Below are 24,882 nucleotides of genomic sequence, written 5' to 3'. Positions count from 1 at the left end.
TAAAAGAGGGGGAGGAAAAAAGAGGGGGAGGAAAGAGAGGGGAGGAAAAGAGAGGGGAGGAAAAGAGAGGGGAGGAAAAGAGAGGGGGAGGAAAAGAGAGGGGAGGAAAAGAGAGGGGGAGGAAAAGAGAGGGGAGGAAAAGAGAGGGGGAGGAAAAGAGAGGGGGAGGAAAAGAGAGGGGGAGGAAAAGAGAGGGGGAGGAAAAGAGAGGGGGAGGAAAAGAGAGGGGGAGGAAAAGAGAGGGGGAGGAAAAGAGAGGGGGAGGAAAAGAGAGGGGGAGGAAAAGAGAGGGGGAGGAAAAGAGAGGGGGAGGAAAAGAGAGGGGGAGGAAAAGAGAGGGGGAGGAAAAGAGAGGGGGAGGAAAAGAGAGGGGGAGGAAAAGAGAGGGGGAGGAAAAGAGAGGGGGAGGAAAAGAGAGGGGGAGGAAAAGAGAGGGGGAGGAAAAGAGAGGGGGAGGAAAAGAGAGGGGGAGGAAAAGAGAGGGGAGGAAAAGAGAGGGGGAGGAAAAGAGAGGGGAGGAAAAGAGAGGGGAGGAAAAGAGAGGGGGAGGAAAAGAGAGGGGAGGAAAAGAGAGGGGGAGGAAAAGAGAGGGGGAGGAAAAGAGAGGGGGAGGAAAAGAGAGGGGGAGGAAAAGAGAGGGGGAGGAAAAGAGAGGGGGAGGAAAAGAGAGGGGGAGGAAAAGAGAGGGGGAGGAAAAGAGAGGGGGAGGAAAAGAGAGGGGGAGGAAAAGAGAGGGGGAGGAAAAGAGAGGGGAGGAAAAGAGAGGGGGAGGAAAAGAGAGGGGGAGGAAAAGAGAGGGGGAGGAAAAGAGAGGGGGAGGAAAAGAGAGGGGAGGAAAAGAGAGGGGGAGGAAAAGAGAGGGGGAGGAAAAGAGAGGGGAGGAAAAGAGAGGGGGAGGAAAAGAGAGGGGGAGGAAAAGAGAGGGGGAGGAAAAGAGAGGGGGAGGAAAAGAGAGGGGGAGGAAAAGAGAGGGGGAGGAAAAGAGAGGGGGAGGAAAAGAGAGGGGAGGAAAAGAGAGGGGGAGGAAAAGAGAGGGGGAGGAAAAGAGAGGGGGAGGAAAAGAGAGGGGGAGGAAAAGAGAGGGGGAGGAAAAGAGAGGGGGAGGAAAAGAGAGGGGGAGGAAAAGAGAGGGGGAGGAAAAGAGAGGGGGAGGAAAAGAGAGGGGGAGGAAAAGAGAGGGGGAGGAAAAGAGAGGGGGAGGAAAAGAGAGGGGGAGGAAAAGAGAGGGGGAGGAAAAGAGAGGGGGAGGAAAAGAGAGGGGAGAAAAGAGAGGGGGAGGAAAAGAGAGGGGGAGGAAAAGAGAGGGGGAGGAAAAGAGAGGGGGAGGAAAAGAGAGGGGAGGAAAAGAGAGGGGGAGGAAAAGAGAGGGGGAGGAAAAGAGAGGGGGAGGAAAAGAGAGGGGAGGAAAAGAGAGGGGGAGGAAAAGAGAGGGGAGGAAAAGAGAGGGGGAGGAAAAGAGAGGGGGAGGAAAAGAGAGGGGGAGGAAAAGAGAGGGGAGGAAAAGAGAGGGGGAGGAAAAGAGAGGGGGAGGAAAGAGAGGGGGAGGAAAAGAGAGGGGGAGGAAAAGAGAGGGGAGGAAAAGAGAGGGGGAGGAAAAGAGAGGGGGAGGAAAAGAGAGGGGGAGGAAAAGAGAGGGGGAGGAAAGAGAGGGGAGGAAAAGAGAGGGGGAGGAAAGAGAGGGGGAGGAAAAGAGAGGGGGAGGAAAAGAGAGGGGAGGAAAAGAGAGGGGAGGAAAAGAGAGGGGGAGGAAAAGAGAGGGGGAGGAAAGAGAGGGGGAGGAAAAGAGAGGGGAGAAAAGAGAGGGGGAGAAAAGAGAGGGGAGAAAAGAGAGGGGGAGAAAAAAAAGAGGGGGAGAAAAAAAGAGGGGGAGAAAAAAAAGAGGGGGAGAAAAAAAAGAGGGGGAGAAAAAAAAAGAGGGGGAGAAAAAAAGGGGGAGAAAAAAAGAGGGGGAGAAAAAAAGAGGGGGAGAAAAAAAGGGGGGGAGAAAAAAAAAGAGGGGGAGAAAAAAAAGAGGGGAGAAAAAAAGAGGGGGAGAAAAAAAGAGGGGGAGAAAAAAAGAGGGGGAGAAAAAAATAGAGGAAGTGAAAGAAAGAGAGAAAGAGAGAAAGAAGAGGGAGAGACAGTGATACGCACACACATGCACAGAAATACACTTCCAGCAATCAATTACCAAATTTTGCATTTACAGCGATCTCTTAGAAAGTTAACAAACCAATGCTGTCAGACTTGGGGTGCTGTGCACCACACTGCCGTCAGGCCCATTACTTCCCCTCATTATTCTGTCAGAGAGTGGGAGTCACCAGTAAGCCAAACCCCACATTTCATTCCCTTCTGCCAACTCAGGTTTCCACTCCACAGTGATGCCAGACCAAATAACTTTCTCGATAAACCCCACAGCAGTGGTGCCAAATTCCAGAGTCCCTACCCCAGTTAGATCAATTCTAAGGACCATTACACTATGCTAGAGGTGTGCAAAGGAAACCTGACAATCCGAATGCTGGACCCGGAAGCCCAACCCAACCCGAACCCAACACATGCCGTCGGATCCCGTTGGGGTCAGGTCGGGTAGCAGGCCTTTACCCATGTACTGATGTAAAGGCCTGCCACCCGACCCGATCCCGACGAGTCCCGACACGTGTCGGGCTCGGGTCGGGTCGGAATTCCGAGTCCGGAATTCGGGCTCGCGTCGAGTTTCCTTTGCATACCTCTACTCTATGCTACCACAACTCAGGACAGCTCCCACTACACTAAGCCCCAATGTCCCTACCCGGTACTGTGAAATATCAGGGTCCTGAACTTCCATATCAATGGCAGTGTTGTGGCTGCCAATTGATGCAGAGGTATTTACAGCAAAAATTTCCTGGTGAGCTCATTTGCATATTCATTAGGGTAATGATTGCCAAAAAGTCTGTGCAAAATGAGAGTGGTGTACTGGGTGCATGAAAGTTAGACTGCAGCCTTTAAAATGCTCGCTGAAGATTGCAGCGAAAGCCTGAGGAAACAGCAGCTAAGTAAGGACTACAGCTTGGCTCAGTTGACGGTCAGCTAGTTTGACTAGATGTCTCATGATTTTTTTGGGTGCCATTTTTCTAGAATGTCAAGAACAAAAGCAGCTGGCAGATGCATGCAAACAAGTAACCAAGGCATGGCAGAGACAAAGGAAATTATGCTAAAACTTCTCAAAAACTGATGTAAAAAGCCTTTTGCATGAAATTGAGCACAGAAGAGACATACTGTTGGGTGGCTGTGGCAGTAGACCCTCCAAAAATGTCACATGCCATATTGGGGGAGGTAAAACTGGAACTGAATGCCTCTCAACTGCAACACTGCAGTCCAAAAGGCGCAAGGGAATTCAGGGGAGGGGGTGAAAAACTTTTGGACAGAAAACTGGCATTAGCAGCTTGCACCTCAATTTGCTGCCAGAAACATTATTTGTCACAATTATAAACTGAAAGTATGCCGTAAACAGCGTGAAATTCTGAGTTCAGGTATCTATCTAACTATCCTATTAGTACATCTTGTGTACTTTCAGCTTTAAAGCTGGAAAGGGATTAAAAACTAAATACAAAGATAGAGGAATATATACATGTATGAAATAATAAAAGCTACTCATTTAGATTTCAAAGAATAATAGAAAGTTGTGAAAGTGAATCATCCAGTTCGCCATGACCAACATCACAGGAGATATGTTAGTATGAAATAAAATTTCCAAGTCAGGAATGACCTGACAAAATAAATGATCTTTCTGTTTGGGCACCTGGTGAGGTAACAGCAAAAAATTCAGCAGAGATTCTATCTGTAAGGGAGTCAACATATCTTCACTAAACATGTTCCATCCATCTACTCCGGAAGATGCCCGTTTTTGGCACACAGAACCTGAAGGTAAGCCTCAACGTTCAATTATGCACTTTCAATTTATGTTATAGCTTTTGGTATACTTTCAACATACATGGGGAAGAATAAATAAAAGCTTGATTACCTATCTTTGGAATTGTTGTCATAACTTTGTATTTGATGCCCTGCAAGAAGAATTCCCACCAACTTTTCCCAAAATCATTCTCTGATTTGGGCAGATAGGAACTGGTTGGTTAATTGCAAATTACTCGATTGTTGAGTCTCTAAGTGCCTTCATCCACAGCCAGGGGTTTCTAGGCTAAGTAGCTCTTATTAAAACAAAAACGCTCCAACAGCATCTTGAGGTTACAAAATCTTCTACAGGCATACTATTCTATGATATTTTTTCCAATCATAATAATAAACAAGGAAGACCATAGCATAATTAAACTGATTTAAACAGTGAAGAATACTTACACAACTCTTTGGATTTAGTTTTTCCTTCATTTCTTGCATCATACTAAAATCTTTTTCAGTTCTGCAAAAAAAAGGCATCTGATGAGAGTCCCAGTGGACCCAGATGTTGACAGAGATACATGTAAAACTATGAAGAAACATAAAAATCAATGTTAGCATGACAACAATTTGAACTCATACAGCGCATTTAATATAGTGAAATGTCCCATTGCACTTTACAGGTGTATTATCAAACCAATTTTGACATTGAGTGTCCAAAAGCTTCGTCAAAAAGGTAGGTTTTAAAATCTGTCTTAAAGGAGAAGGGAGAGTAGAGAGGCAAAACGATTTAGGGAGAGAACTCCAGGGCTTAGGGCCTAGGCAGCTGCAGGCATGGCCACCAATGATGGAGCGATTAAAATCGGGGATGCGCAAGAGGCCAGATTTGGAGGAGAGCAGAAATCTTGTAGGATTGTAGGGCTAGAAGAGGACCGAGATAGGGAAGTGAGAGATCAATGAGGGATTTGAAAACAAGGATGAGAATTTTAAAATTGTAGCGTTACGGGACCGGGATCCAATGTAGGTCAGCAAGCACAAAGATGATGAGTGAATGGGATTTAGTGTGCGTTAGGATACAGACAGCAGAGTTTTGGATAAGTTCAAGTTTACAGAAGGTACAGGTTGGAGTCCAGCCAGCAGAGCACTGCAATAGTTGCGTCTGGAGATAACAAAGGCATAGATGAAGGGTTCAGCAGCAGATGAGCTGAAGCAGGAGGCAGAGACAGGCAATGTTACGGAAGTGAAAGTAAACTTTCAGCATACTAGCATTTTTGTGAACACCAAAATAATTAGCCTCTGTGAGGTGACATTAATAAAAGACAATGTACACTAGAAGGTAATTAAATCACGAGAGAGAACTCAAGTTTCTTCAGTGGTTTCAATGCAGAAGAACAAAGTATTATGATAATATGCATTAGTAAAGCAGATCCATCTTACGGTGACTTCTGTATTTTATGTTGTTAGATCTTAGATATAAGAGGGTAAATCAGATTATAAACTGGCTTCATCCAGTTGTATTTCTAATGGAATCTCATTATATCTGGCAGTGATGATTCAATACATGCAGCTAGCCAGTTCTATCAGCATATTCAATGAGGAATGTCTGCCAAAGATGGGTTTTCTTTATATGCTTTGAGTCCCTTGCTAATAAATTAAGTCAAAGATTGTTTAGTGCATGAAATAGTTTAAATAATATGTCAACATTTGCAGATTGGTGGAAACAGCCTTCGACACTCAATGCTGAGACATTCAGAAAATCTATTACATATGTGAAATTCCATCAAGGGGAAATGTGTGTGAGAAATGGCATTTTCCTGAGTCAGTTCATTGATGGACTTCAAAGAGATGGATCCAATATCAAGAAATTCTCACTAGCTGAAATGGCAGTAATGATTCAGCTATTGTTCTGACTGCAGGTACAAATTTTGTTGCTGCATTGGAAATTTAAGCCATCTCATTGCGAGGGTCTGTGAAAGAAAAAGGTTCTAAAGGGTGGCACAGTGGCTAGCACCGCAGCCTCACAGCTCCAGCGACCCGGGTTCAATTCTGGGTACTGCCTTTGTGGAGTTTGCAAGTTCTCCCTGTGACCACGTGGGTTTTCGCCGGGTGCTCCGATTTCCTCCCACAGCCAAAGACTTGCAGGTTGATAGGTAAATTGGCCATTATAAATTGCCCCTAGTATAGGTAGGTGGTAGGGGAATATAGGGAAGGTGGGGATGTGGTAGGAATATGGGATTGGTGTAGGATTAGTATAAATGGGTGGTTGATGGTCGGCACAGAGTCGGTGGGCCGAAGGGCCTGTTTCAGTGCTGTATCTCTAAATAAATAAAAGGAGTATTTAAACTCTATCAATATTTTGTTTAAGTACTGTACATTCAGTATATGCAGCCTGTAAATAAATTAATTTTAGTCTGTAGACATTGTTTAGACAATGTGTTCACACTCTCCTTCTAAGAAGTTTACACTTTATAAAATTGCACATCAGCAAATTAGCTGTAAAAAATTTGGTTTTGAGCAAGTGTGAAGGACAAACTGAAACATGTGCAGTTATACAATGCTTAACACTAATAAAGAGATAAAACAGCCAAAGTAACAAAGAGGCCAAAAAAGCCTACCTTTTAGATAGCTTTTCCGACAATTTTGTGAGGAAATACATCACGGTTTCTGAAAGAATAATAAAATTCCAACTAATAATAAGCATTGATATTAGAAAAAAAAACACCAGAACCATACAGTGCATTACCTGGGTCCTTGGCCATCGTGCCTTTTAACGCTCTGTGTGCAAAGCTCTCATAACCAACTAAGTGCGCCAATTGGTTCCTACAAGTTAAAAGCTGGTCCAAGCAGTGTAGCATTTCAGGGTTGGGATACAGGAAGATCTTATAGGCAGCTTCTCGCACCTAGAGGTCAAATATAGGAACACATTTGACATTTAGAAAAAAAAAAGTAATTCACCAGGAACAAAAAGAACTTGTACCAATACACAGATTCTATAAATAATCTTTCAGCACTGCCAAATACATATATATTTTCTTCCTCTCCCAATGGCCCAGTGAGTAAAAGCACCAATAAAGTTATACAGACCAGAAGGTCTATGCTGTTAGCTGATCACAGCCTAGATGGCAGCACAGTAGTAGTTTGCCTTAGCTTCATTAGGGAAAGAAAATAAAATTAGTAACTCCTGCCCATGTGCCAGCTTCAGGCGATAACAAGTCTAATGCCCTCCACGTCACATAGTCTGACAACTGTCACTTTTTAAGGTTATTTACAAAAATATGATGCCAGGAGGCTACTAGCATCCTGTCATGAATCAGTTCATTTAGGAAAAGTGAGGAGGTGGGGGGGGTGGAGGGAGGATGAAGTACTTTTGTCCCCATACAGGACAATACTCCAAAGACAATACTTGCTTACTTCTGCTGCTTATGCCATTACCTCTTTATAAACTATATATTTCTATACTATACTTTATACATCAGTGATTCTCGAACATTTTCATCTGCGGACCACCTGCCGGTCCTACACCACCCGCTTTCACTTGCTACTGCAAAAAAAAAAACTCAGAATTACTGGGAAGAATGGTGCTGCTTTTGATGAGACACAATGAGGTGATGTCTGGTTCCAAGCTGGAAAACTTCAGTCTTTATGTTGGACTCCACGTTCAGCTAGTTCCTTTTCCTTGTTTTCAGCCCACAAGTGTTGAAAATCCAATCTTGTATGTTGTACTGGTAACATAAATATTGCTTATAAAATTACATTGTTGTTGCTCGTGCCTACGACAACTCGTGCCGCGCATGCAGGAGCTGCTCTGGTTGCGTGACGTCACCGTGGGTGGTGATGATGAGGGTTCTGGCCTGTTCTCTTGTATGGCCTCACCTGTGGCGTTGCACATCAGTTACTTGCATCACGGACCAGCCCTCAGACCACACTTTTGAGAACCACTGTAATATATTATATAATTTTTATACACTAGCAAATCTCTTGTGGCATTTCACAGCAGGGAACTGGTGTGGATCGGGGTAAGTAGAGGGGTGAACATCTTGCTGGAAAAATGTTTGTTGAGTTTTTCCTCAAAGATATTGAAGTGAGTGTTTTTCATCAATTCCTGGAAAATAAAGGGCACAAAATTTGATAGCCCTCAAGAGAGGATGTAGGGATGGGTATTGTGTGCCCACGCCTGCGCTTTCCAATGCAAACAACAGGAAAATTCCTGCTCATTACCATGACTGTAGCATGCAGCCAGCACTAAACAAGCTGTTGAGTCCCCAGGTCCTGATGGACTTCATCCTAGGGTCTTAAAAGAGGTGGCTAATGAGGTAGCAGATGCGTTGGTGTTAATTTTTCAAAATTCACTAGATTCTGGAAAGGTCCATCAGACAGGAAAGTAGCAAATATAACCCCTCTATTCAAGAAGGGGTGGGGGGGGTGGGGGTGAAGGCAGAAAACCGGTAACTATAGGTCAGTTAGCTTGTGCCTGTCGTGGGTAAGGTGTTAGAATTGATTATTAAGGAGGTTATACCTGGGCACTTAGAAAAACTCAAGGTAATTGGGAATAGTCAGCATGGCTTTGTGAAAGAGAAATCATGTTTAACTAATTTATTGGAGTTCTTTGAAGGACTGAAGTGTGTTGTGGATAAAGGGGAGCCCGCTGACGTACTGTACTTGGATTTCCAGAAGGCATTTGACAAGGTGTCACATAAAAGGTTATTGCGCAAAGTAGGAGCTCATGGTGTAAGGGCTAACATATTATCATGGAAAGAAGATTGGCTGGCTGGCAGAAAACAGAGAGTATGCATAAATGAGTCCTTTGCTGATTGGCAGGATGTGACGAGTGCAGTCCCGCAAGGGTCTGTGCTAGGGGCTCAACTTTTTATCAATTATACCAATGACTTAGATGAGGGGAGCGATGGCATGGTGGCTAAATTTGCAGATGACACAAAGATAGGTAGGGAAGTATGTTGTGAAGAGGACATAAGAAGGTTGCAGACCGATATAGATACGTTGAGTGAATGGGCAAAAATCTGGCAGATGGAGTATAATGTGGGAAAATGTGAAGTTGTTCACTTGGCAGGAAGCGTAAAAAGCAGAGTATTACTTATACGGAGAATTACTGCAGAATTCCGAGCTGCAGAGAGATCTAGGTGTGCTAGTGCACGAGTCACAAAAAGTAGTAGGCAGGTACAGCAAGTAATAAAGAAGGCTAATGGAATGTTATCCTTTATTACGAGAGTAATTGAAAATAAAAGTTAGGATGTGATGCTTCAGTTATAAAGGGGCATTGGTGAGACCATATCTCGAATACTGTGTGCAGTTCTGGTCTTATTTAAGGAAGGATGTAAATGCGTTGGAGGCAGTTCAGAGGAGGTTTACTAGATTGATGCCTGGAATGAGTGGGTTGTCTTATGAGGAAAGGTTGGACAGATTAGGCTTGTTTTCACTGGAGTTCAGAAGAGTGAGGGGAGACTTGATTGAAGTTTATAAGATCCTGAACGGTCTTGACAAGGTGGATGTGGAGAGGATGTTTCCTCTTATGGGTGAGTCCAGAACTAGGGGGCACTGTTTTAAAATTAGGGGTCACCCTTTTAGGACAGAGATAAGGAGGAATTTTTTCTCTGAGGATTGTGCGACTTTGGAACTCTCTGCCTCAGAAGGTGGTGGAGGCGGAGTCATTGAATATTTTTAAGGTGGAGATAGATAGACTCTCGTTAGGCAAGTGAATTAAGGGTTATCGGGTGTAGATAAGTGTGGAATTCGAAACACAAACAGATCAGCCATAATCTTATTGAATGGCGGAGCAGGCTCGAGGGGCTGAATGGCCTTCTTCTGCTCCTAATTCATATGTTTGTAACAACAGGGCGCCAAAGACCATGAGAGGCTAACCACTTAAAGCTAGCCTACACAATTTACAGCCAGACTGCATCTCTTAAAGGGGAAACGCATTGTGGCTGCAGCAGGTGCTGAAATTGGCTGGGGAAGTCTGTCCAAACAGGAAAACCACTGAAAAACTGAACAACAGGGCAGACAGCGTGCTCCAAGGTTCTCAAATGCAGCACTGAAAGCCTTGGTGCAGGAGCTGGACAGCAGGAGAGAGGTCCTCTATCCACAGGGGACCAGGAGGCCCTCCAGACACACACTAAGGCGGGAAGAGCAGATAGCCATTATGGTCAATGCCAGCAGCATACCCCCAAGGACCTGGATGCAAGAAGTTCAATTACCTCACGAGTGGTTCAGTAAATGCATCGTCAAATGCCATACCCCATCAACTGCACCATGAATGTCAAACATGCTCAGTTCACTACCTCCCTTCACTCGCATACCAACTATCTCTATCAACCAGAACTCATAGCTGACATTCACATGTTCACTCACACACTTAGCACTACTACAAACCTCTCACCCACATTTCTTAGCTTGTACAGGTTTCCAGCTATCCAACAATGACAGCCACATCACCCAAACACACTGCACATCACTCAGTGACAGAATCCCTCTCTTGCAGGACAAGATGGAACACAACTGGAGGGAGAAGGGGTGGGGGCGGGGGCGGGCAGGGCTGCATGTGCTCACCATCATTTCAGCGGCCATAATTGAGGTCGTGGCCAGCGGTGGGCCTGAAACCATCAAAGATGACGGTATGCTCATACTTAATCCTCTGCCTCACATCCTACTTCCCCCTCATGACTCAACCTCTTCTGATTTACAAGCTGTAATTGGTGAAAACAAGCATCTTCCACTCACCCCACCCATACCACCTCCGCATTCCTCACCACAGCCCGCCCTTGTGCTTCCTCGTTTCAGATGCCCAAGAACTACAATCTTGCCAGCCAGTAGTGCAACAGCAAGAAGAGGACAAGGAGGAAGAAACTGATTAAGAAGAAACACACAGTAACTCATTCTGGCACTCAGCCACCAGCTGAGATACTGATACTGCATGTACTTTAGCGGGTAGCTTAGAGCTGGGATCTTCACGTGGTGAGTCATTGGGCACAAAGAACGACAAAGAACAAAGAACAGTACAGCACAGGAACAGGCCATTCGGCCCTCCAAGCCTGCGCCGATCTTGATGCCTGCCGAAACTAACACCTTCTGCACTTCCGGGGCCCATATCCCTCTATTCCCTTCCTATTCATATATTTGTCAAGATGGCTCTTAAACGTCGCTATCGTATCTGCTTCCACCACCTCCCCTGGCAGCAAGTTCCAGGCACTCACCACCCTCTGTGTAAAAAACTTGCCTCGCACATCCCCTCTAAACTTTGCCCTTCGCACCTTAAACCTATGTCCCCTAGTAACTGACTGTTCCACCCTGGGAAAAAGCTTCTGACTATCCACTCTGTCCATGCCGCTCATAACTTTGTAAACCTCTATCATGTCGCCCCTCCACCTCCATCGTTCCAGTGAAAACAATCCAAATTTTTCCAACCTCTCCTCATAGCTAATGCCCTCCAGACCAGGCAACATCCTGGTAAACCTCCTCTGTACCCTCTCCAAAGCCTCCACGTCCTTCTGGTAGTGTGGCGACCAGAATTGCACGCAATATTCTAAGTGTGGCCTAACTAACCATGGAGAACAAACCTGCTGTCCTCTCTCAGGATGACAGCATTCTCACCACTGTCAGTCCATCAGTACCCCTGCTGTTGCCCGTCAGCCAGCAACCGCAAACTACTGCTGCCTATGCCAAGGAGGTGCAGCACAAAGCTGGGCCTTCTCGGACCAGAGCTACACCAGGTCACCCAGCAAGGCCATTTCCACACTGAAATTCAGCAATCTTTTGCCAGTCATGCTGCAGTCACTAAGGTACCACTGTGTAGGAGCACTAGGACAGACAAAGGCACATGGAAAACAGGCATGAAGGGAATACAAAGAGTGACTTTTGTATAGAATATTGAATGGTCTGATTTGTAGAGTTGTTTTGGAATGTTTGTTTTCTGGTGGTTTTTATTTCAGCATTGTGGTAAGAGAACACTGTGATGGTCCACAATAGAGGGAAGGTAAGTGTGGGATTAAAAACAGAAAGTGTTAGAAAAACTCAGCAGGTCTGGTAGCAGTGGTGGAGAGAAGCAGAGTTAACATTTTAGGTCAGTGACCTTTCATCAAAACTGGCAACGGTTAGAAATGTAAAAGGTTTTAAACAAGTAAAGTGGGGGTGGGCGGGAAGAGAGCAAAAAGGAAGGTGCGTGATTGGACAGAGGGCCGGAGAGATTAACTGACAAGGTCATGGGACAAAGGCAGAGAGTGTGCTGATGGTGTGATGAAAGAAAAGGCATTAGTGCAGAGGAAGTGTTAATGACACAATAATGAGCAGCCCTAACCAAAAGCACAAACATGAAAAAAAAGTAGACAGGTACATGGTTAAAAAAAAGGAACAAAATAAAACAAATAAAAAAATTTTAAAAAGCCAGTTATGCTGTGAAATTATTGAACTCAATGTTCAGTCCAGTAGGCTGTAGTGTGCCAAATCGGAAAATAAGATGCTGTTCCTCGAACTTGCATTGATGTTCACTGGAACATTGCAGCAGGCCCAGGACACAGTTTGAGCAAGGGGGTGTGTTGAAATGGCAAGCGACCGGAAGCTCGGGATCCTGTTTTTGGACTGAGCGGAGGTGTTCCACAAGCTGTCACTCAATCTCCCCAGTGTGGAGGAGAGCGCATTGTTAGCAGCGAATAAAGTATACTAAATTGAAAGATATACAAGTAAATCACTGCTTCACCTAAAAGGAGTGCTTGGGGCCTTGGATAGCGAGGACAGAAGAGGTAAAAGGGCAGGTATTACACCTTGCATGGGAAGGTGCCATGGGAAGGTGCCGAGGTGTCGGGGGAAATGGAGGAGTGGACTAGGGTGTCGCGGAAGGAATGATCCCTTCGGAACGCTGACAGGGAAGAGGAGGGGAAGATGTGTTTGGTGGTGGCATCACGCTGGAGGTGGCATCCTTTGGATGTGTAGGCTGGTGGGGTGGAAAGTGAGGACAAGGGGAACCCTGTCGCAATTCTGGGAGAGAGGGGGAAGGGGTGAGGGCAGAAGTGCGGGAAATAGGTCGGACACAGTTAAGTACCCTTCTCTCACCTTTACATGGTCCATCTCCGACACATCCCTTCCTCAACTTCTCTGTCTCCATCTATGGGGATAGACTGTCCACTAATATTCATTATAAGCCCACCGACTCCGACTGCTATCTTGAATACACTTCCTCTCACCCTGCTTCCTGCAAGGACTCCATTTCATTCTCCCAATTTCTCCATCTCCGACGCATCTGCTCTGACAATGCAACCTTCCACAACAGCGCTTCAGATATGTCTTCGTTTTTCCTCAACCGAGGAATCCCCCCACTGTGGTTGACAGGGCCCTCAACCGTGTCCGACCCATTTCCCAGACTTCTGCCCTCTCACCCCTTCTCCTCCCTCCCAGAACTGCAACATGGTTCCCCTTGTCCTCACTTTCCACCTCACTACCCTACACATCCAAAGGATCATCCTCCACCATTTCTGCCACCTCCAGCATGATGCCACCAAACGCATCTTCCCCTCCCCTCCCCCGTCAGCATTCCGAAGGGATCGTTCCCTCAGCAACACCCTGGTACACTCCAACCAGCAGAGAGTTTTCCCTCCCGATTCCTATTGACTTCAGTTTTGCTAGAGTTCCTTGATGCCGTACTCGGTCAAATGGTGCCTTGATGTCAAGGGCAGTCACTCTCACCTCAACTCAAGTTCAGCTCTTTTGTCCATGTTTGAACAAAGGCTGTAATGAGGTCAGGAGCTGGGTAACGCTGACAGAACCCAAATTGAGCATCGCTGAGCAGGTTACTGCTAAGCAAGTGCCGCTTGAAAGCACTGTCAATGACACCTTCCATCACTTTACTGATGATTGACAGTAGACTGATGGGGCAGTAATTGGCCAGGTTGGACTTGTCCTGCTTTTTGTGTACAGGACATACCTAGGCAATTTTCCACATTGCCAGGTAGATGCCAGTGCTGTAGCTGTACTGGAACAGCTTGGCCAGAAGGTCCAGCAAGGGAGTGAAAAAGCAAAAATGAGAAGCAAAGAGAGAGCATGAAGAGAACTGGCAGCTAGCATTGAACAAAATCCCAAAGTTTTCTGCAGGCATATAAAGAGTAAAAAGGGTGGTAAAAGGAGGAGTGGTGCCGATTAGGCACCAGAAATGGGATTTACACATGGAGACAGAGGGCATAGCTGAGATATTAAATGAATAATTTGCATCTGTCTTTACCAAGGAAGAAGATGCAACCCAGGCAATGTTGAAAGAGGAGCTAAGTCAGACACTAAAGGGGTTTAAAATCGATAAAGAGCAAGTATTAGATAGGCTGTCTTAAAGTGGATAAAGCATCAGGTCCGGATGAGCTGCATCCAAGGATACTGAGGGAAGTGAGGGTGGAAATCACAGAGGCACTGGACATAATTTTTCAGTCTTCCTTAGACTTGGGGATGGTGTCAGAGACTGGAGAATTGCTAAACATTACACCCTTGTTCAAAAAAGGGTGTAAAGATAAGTACAGCAACTACAGGCCAGTCAGTGGTAGGAAAACTTCTAGAAAAAATAATTCAGGACGAAATCAATAGTCACATGGACAAATGAGTGTCAATTAAGAAAAGCCAGCATGGACTTCTTAAGGGAAAATCATGTTTAACTAACTTGCTGGAGTTGTTTGAGGAGATAACAGAGAGGGTTGATGAGGGCAATGCTGTTGGTGTGGTGTACATGGACGCAAAAGACATTTGATACAGTGCCACACAATAGACCCATGAGCAAAATTGTAGCTCATGGAATAAAAGGGATGGTAGCAACATGGATACGAAATTTTCATTGCAGCAGCTTTTTCGAGAGCAGAGTGTGCAAGCGAGTGAGCAGCTGGGAAGGTCAGTTTAAAGTAAACTTAATTTCCTTTTGTTTTCGGCGGAGACCAGGGGGCTGCTGGGTAAGTAACACCCTATATATTTGGGCCGTTTAAAATAACCTGCCTTTCAGGGAGCAGAGAGTGCGAGCGAGTGAGCAGCTGGGAAGGTCAGTTTAAAGTAAACTTAATTTCCTTTTGTTTTCGGCGGAGACCAGGGGGCTGCTGGGTAAGTAACACCCTATATATTTGGGCCGTTTAAAATAACTTGCCTTTCATTGCAGCAGCTTTTTCGGGAGCAGAGAGTGCAAGCGAGTGAGCAGCTGGGAAGGTCAGTTTAAAGTAAACTTAATTTCCTTTTGTTTTCGGTGGAGACCAGGGGGCTGCTGGGTAAGTAACACCTTATCTATTTGGGCCGTTTCTGAACCCGAGACACGACACCTGTAGCGTCTCCCACCCGCCCTCCTCCTCTAACCAAACAAAAAAGGACTCGGTGGTGTGTAGATAAGGTAAGGCTTTTTCTATTTCTCTTTTTTGTTTTATCGTGTGATTGGTTAAAAACTTTTCGTTCCTTTTTCATTTAACTAAGTTTAAGCTTAAGATTAAAAATGGCAGGAGATCTCAGACCCGTGACATGCTCCTCTTGCTCAATGTGGGAGCTCAGGGACATGGCTGATGTCCCTGACTCCTTCACGTGCAGGAAGTGTGTCCAGCTGCAGCTCGTTAGACCGCATGACGGCTCTGGAGCTGCGGATGGACTCACTTTGGAGCATCCACGATGCAGAGGAGGTCGTGGATGGCACATTTAGCAAATTGGTCACACCGCAGATTAGGATTGCTGAGGGAGAAAGGGAATGGGTGACCAAAAGGCAGAGAAAGAGCAGGAAGGCAGCACAGGTGTCCCCTGCGGTCATCTCCCTCCACAACAGGTATACCGTTTTGGATACTGTTGAGGGAGATGGCTCACCAGGGGAAGGCAGCAGTAGCCAGGTTCATGGCACCGTGGCTGGCTCTGCTGTTCAGAAGGGCGGGAAAAAGAGTGGAAGGGCTATAGTCATAGGGGATTCGATTGTAAGGGGAGTAGATAGGCGGTTCTGTGGTCGAAAATGAGACTCCCGAATGGTACGTTGCCTCCCAGGTGCACGGGTCAGGGATGTCTCAGATCGACTGCAGAACATTCTGAAGGGGGAGGGTGAACAGCCAGTTGTCGTTGTGCACATAGGCACCAATGATATAGGTAAAAAACGGGATGAGGTCCTACAAGCAGAATTTAGGGAGTTAGGAGCCAAGTTAAAAAGTAGGACCTCAGAGGTAGTAATCTCAGGATTGCTACCAGTGCCACGTGATAGTCAGAGTAGAAATGAAAGAATAGTCAGGATGAATGCGTGGCTTGAGAGATGGTGCAGGAGGGAGGGGTTCAAATTTTTGGGACATTGGGACCGGCTCTGGGGGAGGTGGGCCTATTACAAATTGGACGGTCTACACCTGGGCCGGACTGGAACCAATGTCCTTGGGGGTGCTTTTGCTAACGCAGTTGGGGAGGGTTTAAACTAATGTGGCAGGGGGATGGGAACCAAATGATGTCAGTGGAGAGTAAGGATGTAGTAACTAAAGCCTGTAAGGAACTAGATAATGAAGTCAGCGTGACTAAGGGAAAGAGTAGGCAGGGAGCAGATGATGAAAGCAAAGGGACTGGTGGTCTGAGGTGTATTTGTTTTAATGCAAGAAGTGTAATAGGTAAGGCAGATGAACTTAGGGCTTGGATTAGTACCTGGGAGTATGATGTTATTGCTATTACTGAGACTTGGTTAAGGGAAGGGCATGATTGGCAACTAAATATCCCAGGATACCGATGCTTCAGGCGGGATAGAGCGGGAGGTAAAAGGGGTGGAGGAGTTGCATTACTGGTCAAAGAGGATATCACAGCTGTGCTGAAGGAAGGCACTATGGAGGACTCGAGCTGTGAGGCAATATGGGCAGAACTCAGAAATAGGAAGGGTGCGGTAACAATGTTGGGGCTGTACTACAGGCCTCCCAACAGCGAGCGTGAGATAGAGGTACAAATATGTAAACAGATTATGGAAAGCTGTAGGAGCAACAGGGTGGTGGTGATAGGAGATTTTAATTTTCCCAACATTGACTGGGATTCACTTAGTGTTAGAGGTCTAGATGGAGCAGAATTTGTAGGGAGCATCCAGGAGGGTTTTCTAGAGCAATATGTAAATAGTCCAACTCGGGAAGGGGCCATACTGGACCTGGTGTTGGGGAATGAGCCTGGCCAGGTGGTTGACGTTTCAGTAGGGGTCTACTTTGGGAATAGTGATCACAATTCCGTAAGTTTTAGAATACTCATGGACAAAGACGAGAGTGGTCCTAAAGGAAGAGTGCTAAATTGGGGGAAGGCCAACTATACCAAAATTCGGCAGGAGCTGTGGAATGTAGATTGGGAGCAGCTGTTTGAAGGTAAATCCACATGTGATATGTGGGAGGCTTTTAAAGAGAGGTTGATTAGCGTGCAGGAGAGACATGTTCCTGTGAAAATGAGGGGTAGAAATGGCAAGATTAGGGAACCATGGATGACAGGTGAAATTGTGAGACTAGCTAAGAGGAAAAAGGAAGCATACATAAGGTCTAGGTGGCTGAAGAAAGCCGAAGCTTTGAAAGAAAAAAATAAAAGCAGCAAAAGCAACATGAGGAAAACCCTTCTCACGAAGCGAGTGATTAAGGTCTGGAATGCGTTGCCTGAGAACGTGGTGGAGGCAGGTTCAAATGAAGCATTCAAAAGGGAATTAGACAGTTATATGGAAAGGAAGAATGTACAAGGTTACAAGAAGGTAGGGGAATGAAATGGAGGGAGTTGCTCTTTCAGAGATCCGGTGTGGATATGATGGGCTGAATGGCCTCCTTCTGCGCTTAACAACTCTGTGATTCCGTGAAGTCCTTCAATACAGGTCACCCAACTCCCTCTAGACTTCAGCAACTTTAAATAGTATAAATCACCAAACACTTCTAACTCAGCAGCAAGCAAATCTGCAACTAACCTGAAAGTAGTTAATGATCCTTTTAAATAGCACTGGCGGGGAGAATCCTTCCTGCTGCTGAACACATGTTCAGCTCTGCGAGGTTAAGAAAGGGCATTAGTCAAGAGTGTTAGGTCAGAAATGGCAGCACTGACATCAAATCGGCATTACAGATTGACTGATGTCATGATCTGCCTGTTGTGCACACTTCTGGTGCATGCTCCCAGCAGCTGTGATAACGACTTAGCCAAAATGGGGTCCAGTACAGCCCGCACCACATACGCAGCGCAGATGCCATTTTAGTGCTGTACAGCCCCTGTAGCAGCAAAAATACAGGAGTTGCGCAACCCAATTTTGCGGTAAAAGTATTTTCCTTAACCAATGCAGCTATAAATATAGGAGCTGCATAAATAAATCGTATAAACAATCATCTTGCACCACATTCTGTGCAAGAAAAATGCTGTAATCATTTACAAGATATTAGAATATATAAACATGAATTCCATCTCTTTTGTACACCACCAGAACTACACAAAGCATGGTCTGGCCAAAGTTTTATATAAGTTTTGAATTCTATTCTTCTGGAAACAAACCTTAATACATTCTTTGCACTCTTGATGGGCTATCAACTTGCATTGCTTCTTTTAGCAATTTAGGTATCTGTATTCCCAGATCTCTGTGTGCTATTACCCCATTTAGTTTCTTACTTTGCAAGGAATAAGTGGTCTCCTCATTTCTCTTATCAATATGTACTTCATTCTTCACTATACTGAATTTAATTTGCCATTTATCAGTCTCCCTGAAAGCTTGTTTATGTTCTCCTTTATTTTAGTGCAGTCCTCCACTATACCCATGAATTTCAACAGCATACCTTCAATTCCTTAGTCCAAATCATTGATGTATATGGCGAAGAACAGTACTCCCAGTATAGATCCTTGCAGGACATTACTTCTACTTTCTGCCAGTCCAAAAAGCTAATCTCATCAAGTTTACTCTTAATAGTTAAATGAGTCATTTTTAAAATATTACAGTGGAGAGCTTGGACTTAGAGTCATAGAGTCATAAAGAGATGCAGCACTGAAACAGGCCCTTCGGCCCACCGAGTCTGTGCCGACCATCAACCACCCATTTATACTAATCCTACATTAATCCCATATTCTCCACCACATTCCCACCTTCCCTCAATTCTCCTACCACCTACCTACACTAGGGGCAATTTACAATGGCCAATTTACCAATCAACCTGCAAGTCTTTGGCTGTGGGAGGAAACCGGAACACCCAGCGGAAACCCATGCAGTCACAGGGAGAACTTGCAAACTCCACGCAGGCAGTACCCAGAATCGAACCCGGGTCGCTGGAGCTGTGAGGCTGTGGTGCTAACCACTGCGCCGCCCACAGCTGTTTAGCTGTTTAAGTGGAATAAATGTTGACCAAAAACAGTTTTCAAAAACTATTTTGAGTGCTTTGGCATCTCCTTGCTAAGAAATTAAGTGATCTTTGATATAATTTCCCATTTTAACCTGAGCAAGATGATGTTGCAGGGCCATGTCATGCCAGCAGGTCCACTGTACCACTAGATGGAGCTCTACAACTTCCCAATCATCAAGCACAGCTGGCAACAGCTAAACACTGCAGCCTCAACCCAAGTTCAGGTATGCTTTTTCCTTTACTGTTTAAATCTTAAAAGTTTTTGTTCAATATTGAACTCCTTGCCAATACCTGCCCATCCAAAATGCTCTATAGACATTCTGCCCATTTGCTGAATTTCCTGGCCTCACCTACCATTTATTTGCTGCTCCCCACACTTAAAAGAAAATAGTTTTTGGACGGTGGTCATACTCATCACTCCATGCATTTGACAATCCCCCAAAAAATTTAATTTTGCACCTCACCTCCCCATTCCTTAAATGAAGTCAATATGGAATGAAACCGGACGGACCACCCGGCATAGATCTAGGCACTGGAAACGACAATGGCAAACCCAGCCCTGTTGCCCCTGCAAAGTCCTCCTTACTAACATCTGGGGGCTTATGCCAAGGTTGGGAGAGCTGTCCCATAGGCTAGTCAAACAATAGCCTGACATAGTCATATTCACTGAATCATACCTTAAAGACAATGTCCCAGACACCGCCATTACCATACCCAGGTATGTCCTGTCCCACAGGCACAACCTTGGTAGAGACAAAATCCCGTCTTCACATTGAGGATACCCTCCATCGTGTTGTGTGGCACGACCACCACGCTAAATGGGATAGATTTCGAACAGATCTAGCAACGCAAAACTAGGCATCCATGAGGCGCTGTGAGCCATTAGCAGCAGCAGAATTGTTCTTCTTTGGCCTCCTTGTCTCGAGAGACAATGGGTAAGCGCCTGGAGGTGATCAGTGGTTTGTGAAGCAGCGCCTGAAGTGGCTATAAAGGACAATTCTAGAGTGACAGACTCGCTGTACAATGTGTCCTTGGGGATCCTGCCATCTTCCATGCGGCTCACATGGCCAAGCCATCTCAGGCGCCGCTGGCTTAGTCTGGTGTATATGCTGGGGTTGTTGGCCGCCTCGAGGACTTCTGTGTTGGAGATACGGTCCTGCCACCTGATGCCAAGGATTCTCCGGAGGCAGCGAAGATGGAATGAATTGAGACGTCGCTCTTGGCTGACGTACGTTGTCCAGGCCTCGCTGCCGTAGAGCAAGGTCCTGAGGACACAGGCTTGATACACTTGGACATTTGTGTTCCGTGTCAGTGCGCCATTTTCCCACACTCTCTTGGCCAGTCTGGACATAGCAGAGGAAGCCTTTCCGATGCGCTTGTTGAATTCTGCATCGAGAGACAGGTTACTGGTGATAGTCGAGCCTAGGTAGGTGAACTCTTGAACCACTTCCAGAGTGTGGTTGCCGATATTTATGGATGGGGCATTTCTGACGTCCTGTCCCATGACAGTGGCGCAGTGGTTAGCACCGCAGCCTCACAGCTCCAGTGACCCGGGTTCAATTCCGGGTACTGCCTGTGTGGAGTTTGCAAGTTCTCCCTGTGTCTGCGTGGGTTTCCTCCAGGTGCTCCGGTTTCCTCCCACATGCCAAAGACTTGCAGGTTGATAGGTAAGTTGGCCATTAGAAATTGCACCTAGTATAAGTAGGTGGTAGGGAAAGGTGGGGATGTGGTAGGAATATGGGATTAGTGTAGGATTAGTATAAGTGGGTGGTTGATGGTCCGCACAGAGTCGGTGGGCCGAAGGGCCTGTTTCAGTGCTGTATCTCTGAACTAAACATTCGTTTTCTTGAGGCTGATGGTTAGGCCAAGTTCATTGCAGGCAGCCGCAATCCTGTCGATGAGTCTCTGCAGACACTCTTCTGTGTGGGATGTTAATGCAGCATTGTCAGCAAAGAGGAGTTCCCTGATGAGGACTTTCCGTACTTTGGTCTTCACTCTTCGACGGGCAAGGTTGAATAACCTGCCACCTGATCTTGTGTGGAGGAAAATTCCTTCTTCTGAAGACTTGAACGCATGTGAGAGCAGCAGGGAGAAGATCCCAACCAGTGTAGGTGCGAGAACTCAGGATTGGGAAGGGCTCTGATGAGGAGCCACCATGTTGAATTGTGCCTTTCATATTGTCATGGAATGAGGTGATGATACTTAGGAGCTTTGGTGGGCATCCAATCTTTTCTAGTAGTCTGAAGAGACCACGTCTGCTGACGAGGTCAAAGGCTTTGGTGAGATCAATGAAAGCAAAGTAAAGGGGCATTCGGGACGTTTCTCCTGTAGCTGGCAAAGGGAGAACAGCATGTCAATGGTGGATCTCTCTGCTCGAAAGCCGCACTGTGCCACAAGGTAGACGCGCTCAGCCAGCTTCTGGAGTCTGTTTAAAGCGACTCGAGCGAAGACTTTCCCCACTATGCTGAGCAGGGAGATTCCACGGTAGTTGTTGCAGTCACCGCGGTTACCCTTGTTCTTATAGAGGGTGATGATATTGGCATCACGCATGTCCTGTGGTACTGCTCCCTCGTCCCAGCACAGGCAAAGCAGTTCGTACAGTGCTGAAAGTATAGCAGGCTTGGCACTCTTGATGATTTTAGGGGTAATGCCGTCCTTCCAAGGGGCTTTTCCGCTGGCTAGAGAATCAATGGCATCACTGAGTTCCGATTTTGTTGGCTGTACGTCCAGCTCATCCATGACTGGCAGAGACTGGGCTGCATTGAGGGCGGTCTCAGTGGCAACATTTTCCCTGGAGTACAGTTCTAGGTAGTGCTCCACCCAGCGGTCCATTTGCTTGCGTTGGTCAGTGATTGTGTCCCCTGATTTAGATTTGAGGGGGGCAATCTTCTTGATGGTTGGCACAAAAGCTCTCTTAATGCCATCATACATTCCTCTGATATTTCCGGTGTCAGAGGCCAGCTAATATGACTGCATAGGTGTTGCCAGTAGTCATTTGCGCAGCGCCTGGCTGTTCTTTGTGCCACGCTTCTGGCTGCTTTAAGTGCTACGGATGTTAACTCGCTGGGGGCTTTCTTGTAGTTCAGCAGTGCAATGCAGCTATGACAGGTTCCAGCTCTTCAATGTGAGATTGAAGCCAGTCTGCATTCCGCTTCACACGTTTGCCATTGGTGGTCATTGCTGAGTCATAGATGGCGTCTCTGATGTGGGCCCACTTGGTCTCTGCATCCCCTGTGGGAGTGTTTTGAAGGGCTTTTTCAAGTGAATTTATAAACTTACGTAACAGCTGTGGATGAGAAATTCTGCTCCTGTTGATGCGCGGGCGGCCCTTCTGCTTGGAGTGATGCAGCTTCTTTGGTTTGAGGCTAACCTTGCTGCACACCACAATCTGTAATCTCATGGCCCGGCAGATCCCCCACTCTACCATTACCAACAAGCCGGGGGATCAACCTGGTTCAATGAAAAGTGCACGGGGGCATTCCAGGAGCAGCACCAGGCATACCTAAAATAAGTGAGGCGTCAACCTGGTGCAGCTACAACCCGGGACTACTTGTGTGCTAAACAGCGTAAGCAGCATGTGACAGATAGAGCTAAGCGATCCCATAACCAATGGATCAGATCGAAGCTCTGCAGTCCGACACATCCAGTCATGAATGGTGGTGGACAATTAAACAACTAACTGGAGGAGGTGGCTCCACAAATATCCCCATCCTCAATGATGGGGGAGCCCAGCACATCTGTTCAAAAGATAAGGCATCCATCTTCAGCCAGAATTGCCAAGTGGATGACCCATTTCTGCCTCCTCCTGAAGTCCCCAGCATCACAGATGCCAGTCTTTAGCCAATTCGATTCATTCTGCGTGATATCAAGAAACGACTGAAGGCAATGGATACCGCAAAGGCTATAGGCGCTGACAACATTTAGGCAATAGTACTTGTGAAGACTTGTGCTGCAGAACTAGCCGTGCATCTAGCAAAGCTGTTCCAGTACAGCGACAGCACTGGCATCTACCCGGCAATATGGAAAATTGCCCAGGTATGCCCTGTACACAAAAAGCAGGACAAGTCCAACCCGGTCAATTACAGCCCCACCGGTCTACTCTCGATCATCAATAAAGTGATGGAAGGTGTCGTAGACAATGCTATCAAGCAGCACTTGCTTTAGGAATAACGTGCTCAGTGACACTCAGTTTGGGCTCCGTCATGGCCACTCAGCTCCTGACCTCATTACGGCCTTGGTTCAAACATGGACGAAACAGCCGAATTTCAGAGGTGAGGGGAGAGTGACTGTCCTTGACATCAAGGCAGCATTTGACAGAGTATGGCATCAAGGAGCCCTAGCAATTACTGAATTTGAAAATAAAACATTGATAAAAATTGATTAAAACCCTAATTAACTAATTCATAAGTAGAGTAACTAAACCAGAGGGAGGAGATTACTGTATTTAGTTAGCATTTAATATTTATAGTAGGAATCTAGCACGAGGGACCATATAGTTATAACAATTTAGTTAGGATTTAATAAGTATTTATTTATCTTAAATTAATTTAATTCGTGCTAGAAATGTCAGTTCGAGGGGTGAAGTGCTTCACCTGTGAGATGTGGGAGGTCCGTGACGCTTCGAGCGTTCCGGGCGACTACATCTGCAGGAAGCGTACCCAGTTGCAGCTCCTCACAGACCGCATGGATCGGCAACTGGATGCACTTAGGAGCATGCAGGTGGCACAGAGTGTCATAGACAGGAGTTTTAGAGAAGAGGTTACACCCAAGGTGCAGGCAGATAGATGGGTGACCACTAGAAGGGGCAGGCAGTCAGTGCAGGAATCCCCTGTGGCTATCCCCCTCTCTAACAAGTATACCGTTTTGGATACTGTTGCGGGGGGATGGCCTATCAGGGGAAAACAGCAGCAACCAGAGCAGTGGCACCATGGCTGGCACTGTTGTTCAGCAGGGAGGGACAAAGCACAGAAGAGTAATAGTTATAGGGGACTCTATAGTCAGGGGCACAGATAGGCGCTTCTGTGGACGTGAAAGAGACTCCAGGATGGTATGTTGCCTCCCTGGTGCCAGGGTCAAGGATGTCTCTGAATGGACAGGGGTCATTCTGAAGGGGGAGGGTGAACAGCCAGACGTTTTGGTACACATCGGTACCAATGACATAGGCATGAAGAGTGACGAGGTCCTGAAGGGGGAGTTTAGGCAGTTAGGTAGAAAGTTACAAGACAGGACATCTAGGGTTGTAATCTCGGGATTACTCCCTGTGCCACGTGCCAGTGAGGCTAGAAATAGGAAGATAGTGCAGCTAAATACGTGGCTGAACAGCTGGTGTAGAAGGGAGGGTTTCAGATATCTGGACCATTGGGATCTCTTCAGGGACAGATGGGACCTGTACACGAAGGACGGGTTGCATCTGAACTGGAGGGGCACAAATATCCTGGCTGCGAGGTTTGCTAGCGTCACTCAGGAGGGTTTAAACTAGTGTGGCAGGGGGGTGGGAACAAGAGCAGTAAGACAGCAAGTGAAATAAATGAGGGGGAACTAGTAAATAAGGTCAGTAAGACTGAGAGGAAGAGCAGGCAGGGAGATGTTGCGGAGCACAGCGGGACTGGTGGTCTGAAGTGCATTTGTTTCAATGCGAGAAGTATAACAGGTAAGGCAGATGAACATAGAGCTTGGATTAGTACTTGGAACAATGATGTTGTTGCTATTACAGAGACCTGGTTGAGGGAAGGACAGGATT

General features: G+C 46.3%; 1 protein-coding gene across 1 annotated transcript in view; it reads right to left on the bottom strand.

The window, feature by feature from the left end:
- The window catches only part of LOC137371293 (mitochondrial intermediate peptidase-like), a 252,397-nt gene that overhangs the window by 149,345 nt on the left and 78,170 nt on the right, over window positions 1–24,882 (bottom strand). The window contains exons 7-9 of the mRNA XM_068033632.1: window positions 6,593–6,749; window positions 6,465–6,513; window positions 4,296–4,372 (exon numbers count right to left, since the gene is read on the bottom strand). Of these exons, the coding sequence (XP_067889733.1) occupies window positions 4,296–4,372; window positions 6,465–6,513; window positions 6,593–6,749 (283 nt within the window). The remainder of the gene's footprint in view (window positions 1–4,295; window positions 4,373–6,464; window positions 6,514–6,592; window positions 6,750–24,882) is intronic.

Source organism: Heterodontus francisci, chromosome 6, assembly GCF_036365525.1.
Source record: "Heterodontus francisci isolate sHetFra1 chromosome 6, sHetFra1.hap1, whole genome shotgun sequence".
Taxonomy (NCBI): domain Eukaryota; kingdom Metazoa; phylum Chordata; class Chondrichthyes; order Heterodontiformes; family Heterodontidae; genus Heterodontus; species Heterodontus francisci.
This window is presented reverse-complemented; position numbering and strand designations above follow the sequence as displayed.